Raw genomic sequence first — 9615 nt, 5'->3', positions numbered from 1 at the left:
CACTGTTTACGCATACACACTCAAATTTTATAAAGGCAATAAACTGAGAAGTAAAATTTGCTTCACAGAAGTCAACATTATAGTCAATTCATTGTATAAATAATTCTCTTCCTTAAAAAGGGGGAGACAGTCATATTTTAAAAAGACTTTTTGAAAGTATGATACATACGCTGGTTTCAGAACAAAATCATTTATTTATGCTCCTAACTGGTCCTTTCCTATTTCTATCCTTGCCATGTCATCTGAATGACGGCAAATCCTGGGGCTCCTCTCCACTGGAATTTTTCCATCTGGTATTTTTATACCAAATAAACGTAAAGCACAAACTAACATAGTATCAGTTTTTAAGTATTCTTTGAAGCCTAGTAATGTAATAAGAAAAATGTATATACACTGCAATAAGGGCAGCTTTTTTTCATTTCACCATTCATTCACTTTTACAGGGCAAAAAGTATACCAGAAACTACGTAAATGATGTTACAGCATGAAGGATCTCAAGATAAACTGGGAAAATGATACATGTGCCAGTTTGGTAAAGAGAAATTCATCAAAAGACAGAAAAATACAATGTGACTTGGGAAAAGGTCTATCAGTTAGAATATTCAAGTTGGAATGAAAAAGATTATAATCTGTTTGATAATGTTTATCAAGAAGCAATATATTAAAAATTTTAATGGAAAATATGAATTCAAGTTTTAAAATTACTATTTGAGGGCAACATACTCTACACGCAGGAAAACACAAAAAATAAAACAAACAAATAAACTGAGGAAAACAAACCACTAGGATGACATATTGGAGGTGAAGATGATGCTGTAAACGTGAACCTCCAACATGAGTCACCATTGAGATTACTTGCCACAGATGGGATCGTTTGTCAAAAAGGAAAGGAACAAGCTACCTGACTGTGATCTTCGAAAATACACATTAAATTTTCACTTATGGTATGAAGCATGTTAGGTCAATTCATTTAATACAATCCTGAACTCAATTTTTCAGTTGTTTACACAGTGTTAAATAACAGTATAGCACAACTACGGAAATGATAAATATTTAAGATTAAAATGTCGGTGGAAAACGTATTTCATACAGATCAAAAGGAAAGCCTTTGCTCACAAATACTCCTGAATAGGAAGCCAAAATAATCCCATTAGAACTTTACGAGAGAAGAGCCCCAAAAGTCCAGTCTGAAAGAGAAGAATAAATATACAAACTATGAAGCAAAACCAGGAATATAGAAGACTTTGAAACATCTACTTATATCCATTTTAATGAACAATTAAAGGATACAATGTGTTAAAGACATATTTAAAAGACTACTAGTGGGAAAAGACAGATGAGTCAAATTTTGTTTATATCCTAAATAATTACAAGAGACTTTGAAAATGTAGTGTAATTCATGTTTTCTTTCCAGTTTAAAAATTTCTATCCATTGCCTCTATCTTTGGTGTCACTGCCACCAAGAAACACAGTATACAGCTCAGAAATCTAATTTCTATCTTCAACTAGGAAAAAGTAAACCAACATTATTCCTTTAAAAATAAGATATAAAGAATGTGATCCTACTTAATTTTGTCTCATGGTCCCACAATATCCTGAAATGTCATGCCGAAATGTCAAAGTGTAAAAGGGAACATCATTTGCTATAATTGCACCAAAAATTTAGCTCCTGTACGCTGGTGTGATGACAGCTAGTAGTACACAGAGGCTACAGAAAGACGTAAAATACGTATGTTTAGCTCACAAGTAGTCAAAGGAAGGTTCAGTTTAATGTGAAACTGGAACATGGACAGCATAATGCCTTCACGTAAATATGCTACAGCTTTGTTCTCTTGCAGTTTAAAGGGATAGTGTAATTACCTTAAATTTACACAAAACATTATGAAACATGGTAGTTGTTCATGATTAAAATAAAATAGCAATGTAAATTAATTTAACAGTGTTAAATATATTCACATGATCACCATTGTGATTCAAAATGGCCACTAATGAAGTCACACAGCAGTATATGTACATAACGTTTGCCACAACAGTGTTTTTAAGTTTGACTTTTTGCAGACCAGGTAATTTCATGAGACAAATAATCTTGTATCAATTCTTTCATATTATGAAAGGAATTAAATGTTGTAAGTAGTTTCATTCCTCTAGGGGGCGGGGGAAGGGAGAACCTCTAAAAAGTCAGTGCAAATTGAAGAGAGTTCTACCTTCTTGAATATTGGAACTTGTAGACCAAGATAGATTCCTATAAGCTGAGGATAAACAAACCTTAAGATATTAAAGAATCTCATAACATTGTCAGCGGCTTTTAGCAGGTATTTGCCACAAAGAGGAATCCCAAGTCCTATAGCAGAGCCTTCTGAGAATATGGTTGCTGTGGCTGAGGTGGCTGTTGACTGCCTCCGGGTTGAGGCAACGATGATGATGTTAAATTATAGTTTGGCACCTGGGACATATTAGTTCCTGCATTCTGGTATATAGTGACATCGGCAGTAGCAGCAGCAGCGGCAGGAGGAGGACTATATACTGAAGCCTGGGTGGGGTATGTATTTCCTTGAACAGAACTGACCATTGTGCTGTGGAGGGGGAAAAAACACTCGATTAGATCAATACTGACTTACACAGCCATGTAGATAGAGATAAACAGGAAAGCTATTCATTAAACTTTCATTCATTCATTCATTCACTCAATCAATCAATCCATTCCATAAATATTTATTAAACACCTCTAAGAGCCAAACACTGTTATTTTAGGCACTGGGATATCATAAAGAAAGAAGGAAAAAGAGCTTGGAGCTCATCATGAAGCTTAAATTCTAGTAGGAGAAAAAAGGTAATAAATTTATAATATGTCAAGTGGTAATAATGGGTATGAAGAAAAATAAAGCAAAGTAGGAGGACCAAGGGTACCTGGGACAAGAGATTCCAGTCTAGAAGAGTGGTAGGGGAAGGCAACGTTTAAAAAGACAGCCAAATTATGGAAAGAGCCTAAATGTCCATCAACTGATGAATGGATAAAGAAGACGCGGTTTACATATACAATGGAATACTACTTGGCAATGAGAAAGAATGAAATCTGGCCATTTGTAGCAACGTGGATGGAACTGGAGAGTGTTAAGCTAAGTGACATAAGCCATACAGAGAAAGACAGATACCATATGTTTTCACTCATATATGGATCCTGAGAAACTCAACAGGAGACCAGTGGGGAGCGGAAGGGGGAAAAAAAGTTACAGAGAGGTAAGGAGGCAAACCATAAGAGACTCTTAAATACTGAAAACAAAGTGAGGGTTGATGGGGGGTGGGGGGAGGGGAAAGTGGGTGATGGGCACTGAGGAGGGCACCTGTTGGGATGAGCCCTGGGTGTTGTATAGAAACCAATTTGACAATAAATTTCATATAAAAAAATTAAAAAAAAAACAAATAATAAATTAAAATAAATTAAAAAAAAATAAAAAGAGAGCTGAAAAAAGTGGGAGAGGGAGTCATACTGATTATCTAGGAGGGGAAAAGTGTACCAGGCAAAGTGAAGAGCAAATACAGAAGCCTTAGAGAAGAGAAAAATGCCAGCCATGTTCAAGGAACAGAGAGGAGGCCATGATGGAGGCAGAGTGAGCAAAGGGGAGAACAGTATAACATTAAGTGGCAGAAGGAAGGGCGAGGACAGCCTTTGAATACATAGTGCCTTAGAGACCACAGCAAGGATTCTGTTTGAGTGAGATGAAGACACGGACTGGTTGGTTTGGACAGAAGAGTGATGTAATTTGACTTAGGTTTTAACAGACTCACTTTGCGCCAATGATAGATACAAGGATACCTGAAAGGAGGCTGTCCACGTGAGAGATGACAGTCAGCTAGAGCCATGGTGGACATGGTCAAGAGGGGAGGAAAGGGCAGATTTTGAAGGTAGTGCCATCAACGTTTGCTAATGGGAAGTGGTCAAGAATGCCTGAGGTTTTAGAATGGAGTACCTGGTAGAGTGGCCGCTCACTGAAAGGAAGACTACAGATAAGCATCACAGTAGATTTGGGGAGGGAGAATCAAAGTACAGTTGTAAACACATCAAGTGAGAGACCTAGAAGATTCACAAAAGATAACAGACGGGTCTGGAGTCCAATGAGAGGTCAGGACTAGAAATACATCAAACAGTTATTGGCATACACAGCGTGTTCAGAATCACAGGCCTGAATGAGATCCCCTGGGGAGTGACTACTGAGAAATAAATCATTCACTCAACACTTAAGTGAATACTTCTTATTTGAACCCTAGACCTAGAAACAAGAAAGATAAAGAGGCACTAGGCAAAGAAGACTGAGGAGTGGCAATAAGGTGGAAGGAAAACGAAGAGAGAATGGTCCTGGCCAAGTGGAGACAGTATTTCAAAAAGGACGGGACCACTGGATCTGACAATAGAGAAATCACCAGTGCTTGACAAGAGTAGTTCCAGTGCAGTGGGGGAGATGAAAGCTTAATACCCTTGTTTCCCTTACTTCCCTGGAAATATAGGAGCACTGAAAGAAGCCTTCGATCTACCCTGACCACAGTTAGTATCGGTACCATGCCACTGTCAGATTCAGCCTTCCGTCTCGCTGAAAACGATCAGGGTCAGTGCTCCCATCCAAGGCACCCTCCACTGTGCGTGGCTCCTAATCCACCAAAACATTCCTTCAAACTGTTTGCTGCCTCTGCTTCCTCTCTCCCCGTTCCCAACCTGCTATCTGAGTTTCAACTATGTGCAAGGCACTAGGTTAGCTATACAAAGAGAAATACTCAGGGCTTTAATACTGAGATTTCTTCCCCCACCCTTTCTATGAAAAATGTAAAACAATCTATGCACTGGGCAACTGCCCAAAATTTTCAAAATGTTGCCTATTTCTAAACTTTTCAATCGTTACACTGTTTACAAATCAGTCATTTGTAAATTCAATGCTCTTGTACTTGGCACAAATTAAACCAATTCATTATGATCATAGATAATCCGCTTACTGCCACGTTCCACCAACTAATGTAACCACTCAAGTAATGATTAAAGGCATTAACCTTTATCATCTATGTGTTGTGTTGTGAGATATAAAGTACTGGAAGAAGTCAGATCTGATGTCATTACTTATATTAGTAAGGGTCACAATACCTGTACGATAAAATGTTGAGACGAAGCGGTAAGCTCTGGAGCCAAAATGCCTGGTTTTGTGTCCTATCTAAGTGGGACCTTAGTCTTACCCACCATGCCTCAGTCTCCTCATCTATAAAAGAGGGGTGACAGTGTACCTTCTTCATAGGTTATTAGAGTAAATAGTTAACACATGTAAAGCACAAAGTACAGTGCCTGGTACTTACTGAAACTCCCCATAAATGCCAGCTATTACTGTAATCATTCCTGCTTTGTATTATATTCTTTACCTCAATTTACAGTTCCACCATCCACCCAAGGGCAGATCCCAGCAATTCACCCAATACTTCCCTTTCATATCACTGCTCTGCCCTAGCTCCCTACCTTGTCACCCATATGCAATCATTTGTCAATCTCCTAAATAACTTTCCCCATCTCTTATCATTTTATCCTTTAGACAATCATTTTTTGTCTAATATATACAGTCACCCAGCTTCTTACCTAGCCCCTAAGAATTCATCTATATTATTGCCACTTGAAGCCGTTTAACGAGCTTTCCCACACAGGACCCAACCTCCTTAACATATCTAGGACCATTCACTGTCCTTGTCAGTAACTCCAAGCCTATCTCTCCCCTGTCCGACCAGAGTTGAATCCTTTAGTAAAACTGTACTATTTGATAATGCTTAAAATGTACCACACGTTTTTATAACTCCTTGGTTTACTCCTTCCATGGATACCAAGCCATTTCATACTACCAAAGTCTTTGCTCATGACAGAAAATCTTTCTTACTTTTTTCCTCCAGGCTAAGAATAACAAGCTTGAGCATATTTTCTTGTAAACATTCCCCGAACCACAAGGCTCCTAAAGCACCCTGCAAGTACCTCTATTTGTAATTTATGTGATCGTTACATAATCTGTATGTGTTTGCCTCTAATAACCAGTAAGCACCTTGAGGCTAAGAAACTAAAATCAATGGTCACCTAACATTTGACCAGGGAGTCAAGAATGTTCAATAAAAAAAGGATAGCCTCCCTCATAAATGGTGTTGGGAGAGTTGGATAACCACATGCAGAAAAATGAAATTGCACCTCTGTCTTATACCATTCATAAAAATGAACTTGAAACAGATTAAAGATTTGTATTTAAGCCCTGAAACTCCTAGGGGTGCCTGTGTGGCTCAGTCAGCTAAGCAGCTGACTTTGGCTCAGGTCATGATCTCGTGGTCTGTGAGTTTGAGCCCCACATCGGGCTCTGTGCTGACAGCTCAGAGCAGGGAGCCTGCTTCCGATTCTCTATCTCCCTCTCTCTCTGCCCTTCCCCTGCTCGCACTCTGTCTCTCTCTCTGTCTCAAAAATAAATAGACATTAAAAAACAAACAAAAAAAAGACTTGAAACTCCTAGAATAAAACAGAGAAAAAGCTCTTTGACAGTGGTCTTGGCAGCAATTTCTTGGATGATAACAAAAGTGTAGGCAACAAAAATAAAAATCAACAAGTGGGACTACATCAAATTACAAAGTGCAGCAAAAAAAAAAACCAATCAACAAAATGAAAAGGCAACATACAGAATGGGAAAAAATGTTTTAAATCACTATCTAATAAGGGGTTAATACCCACAATATATAAAGAACTCCTATAACTCAACAGCAAAAAAAAAAGAAGAAAAAAACAAAAAACCCTAACAGCCCAATTAGAAAATGGGCAGAGGAACTGAATATACAGTTTCCAAAGAAAACATAAAATGATCAATACGTACATGAAAAGTGCTCAATGTCACTAATCATCAGAGAAATGGTAATGAAAACTATAATAAGATACTGCCTCACACATGTTAAAAGGGCGATCATTAAAAAGAAGATAAGTATTAGCAAGAAGGTGGAGAAAAGGGAATCCTTGTGCAGTGTTGTTGGGTATGTAAACTGGTACAGCCACTCTGGAAAACAGTATGAAGGTTCCTCCCAAAATGAAAAATGGAACTACCATATGACCCAGCAATCTCATTTCTGGATATATATCTAAAGAAACTGAAGTCGGGACCTCACAGAGACATCTGCACTCCCACCTACCCTGCAGCATTACTCACAGTAGCCAAGGTATGGAAACAACCTAAGTGTCCATCAGTGGATGAATGGATACAGATATGGGGTTTATACACACGCATGTGCGTGCACGCACACACGCACACGTACACACAAATGGAATACTATTCAGGCCCAAGAAAGAAGGAAATTCAGCCATTTGTGACAACTTGGATGAGACCTGAAGACATTATGCTAAGTGAAATAAAACACAGAAAGACAAATACCATATTATTTCACTTATATGTAGAAATCAAAAGAGTCAATCTCAGAGGACAGGTGTGGTTACTAAGGCTTGGGAGTTGAGGAAAATGAGGGAATCCTGAATGAAGGGTATATACTTTCAGTTGTAAGATTGAACAAGCTGTCATCTAATGTACAACATGGTAGTTCTAGCTAATAATCCTGTGGTTTAGGAAAGTGCATCAGTACTACCTTACCCAATTACCAGTAAGATCGTCCTAGGATGACAGAGATCTGGACAAGTGATGGTCCACGAACCAAAAGTGTATGTAAAAGAATAAGAAACTGCCTTTAGGTATGAACTGAGGGACACTTAAAAACCTGTCCACCAAAAAAAAGAAGACAAAATAATTGCTCATGGACCATGACTCGTAATGACAAAGCAGTACACCTCTATCAGGTGTACTTCCAATCCCAATTCTTGCTCTTCCCAATTTTGTTATCCTACATTTACTTTGTCATCAATTTCCTCATTTAAACACACAACACAAGTTTTCTTAAAGTTTTTTTTAATGTTTATTTATTTTTGAGAGAGAGAGAGAGAGAGAGAGAGAGAGAGAGCGAGCGAGCATGAGCGGTGGAGGGGCAGAAAGGGAGAGGGAGACACAGCATCAGAAGCTGCCTCGGGCTCCAAGCTGTCAGCGCACAGCCCAACGCAGGGCTTGAACTCACAAACTGCAAGATCAAGACCTGAGCTGAAGTCAGATGCTTAACCAACTGAGCCACCCAGGCACCCCACAAATTTTCTTACCTATTTATAAATATATGGTATACATGGGTGTATATATGTGTATGTACCTTTGTGAAGCCTTTGCAAGAAATTAAAAAATTTATCTCATTGGCCCTAACACAGCACCTGAAATTCCCATCAACGCTAAATATTTATCAAATATTTACCAAGTTCCTACCAGGTGTAAAACTCTGGGCTGCACAGTATGCATACAAAGGTGAAAGAGGGGCCTGGGTGGCTCAGTCAGTTAAGCGTCCTACTCTTGATTTCGGCTCAGGTCATGATTCCACAGTTCATGAGTTCAAGACTTGCATTTGGGTTCTGTGCTAACAGTGCAGAGCCTACTTGGGATTCTCTGTCTCCCACTCTCTGCCCCTCCCCTGCTCTCGATCTCCACCTGCCCCCTATTAAAACATTACAAAAAAAAAAAAAAGTGAAAGAGACTTAGCTCCAGCTCTCCATATTCAATAGTTTAGCTTAGGGATATAAGCAAGTTTATAGTTTAGGGATATAGTTTAGGGATATAAGCAAATTAAAAAGTGACAGTAAAACAGTACACCGTGTGCTGGGGTCCTGTGACAGCAACAGAAGAGGAACAGTGCTGGAGAGGAGGGAAGGCAAAACAGGTGGTCTAGTAAAGACAAAGTTCTAAGAACTAAAGAATAAACAGAATTAGCCAGGTTTTTAAAAAGGGCTAAATATTTTAAGGAAATGTTCTACAAAAAGCACCTACTGAAATGTGCATGTATCTCTTGAGAGATGATATTAACAGCCACAATGTATCAGAAGATGAGGCCCAGACTACAGAGAAGGACCTGCACCAGGGATTTCCATGACCTGACTGCAGAAGGAGACACAGCAACAGAGGACAAAAGTCAACAAGACACTGCAGCTCTAAAGCACAATGTAAGTTCAAGCACCTACCAACAGATTAGTTCATTTACAAGGACAATTTCTCCAGGCCCTGACCTAAGAACTGTTCCCAAGCAATCTCTAGTAACAAGGTTGCTAGAGCAGTATGTGACACAGTAACAGAGGACTAGCTGGAAAAGAGGCAGCACTTCTGGCTCCATAGTAAAGTATCGAAGAAGTTCCTAGTTACCTTATGTACATTCTCAACAATACCTACCTACCTTGTATCTAGTTTTTTAAAAAAAAGGATGTTACTCTTCCAAGAACAGCTGCTCACTACCAATTTGCTTATGTCCCACCTAAGGGTATTCATATTCCTCCAATCTCAACTTTAAAAAAAAAAAAAAAAAAGTCTTAGAACAGAAAGAGCTACACATAACATTTTTTTCCTAACCTATATTACCCAGTAGTAAATTCCTTTTTTTTAATGGCTATAATAGGCCTCCCCATTACCCATTTTCTTATGGTCACTTCAGAATACTAGATGTGCTCACAAAATGACATGTGAAGATCCCTAAGCATCCCCTGCATGACTCTTGAGA

General features: G+C 38.8%; 1 protein-coding gene across 3 annotated transcripts in view; it reads right to left on the bottom strand.

The window, feature by feature from the left end:
• Positions 1-1252: 1252 nt before the first annotated feature.
• Positions 1253-9615, bottom strand: part of STAM (signal transducing adaptor molecule) — a 78192-nt gene continuing 69829 nt past the window's right edge. For all 3 annotated transcript variants that reach the window (XM_027073542.2, XM_053225360.1, XM_053225359.1), the window contains one exon: positions 1253-2573. In XM_027073542.2, coding sequence (XP_026929343.1) covers positions 2342-2573 — 232 coding nt within the window. In that variant the 3' untranslated portion in view covers positions 1253-2341. The remainder of the gene's footprint in view (positions 2574-9615) is intronic.

Source organism: Acinonyx jubatus, chromosome B4, assembly GCF_027475565.1.
Source record: "Acinonyx jubatus isolate Ajub_Pintada_27869175 chromosome B4, VMU_Ajub_asm_v1.0, whole genome shotgun sequence".
Lineage (NCBI taxonomy): Eukaryota > Metazoa > Chordata > Mammalia > Carnivora > Felidae > Acinonyx > Acinonyx jubatus.
This window is presented reverse-complemented; position numbering and strand designations above follow the sequence as displayed.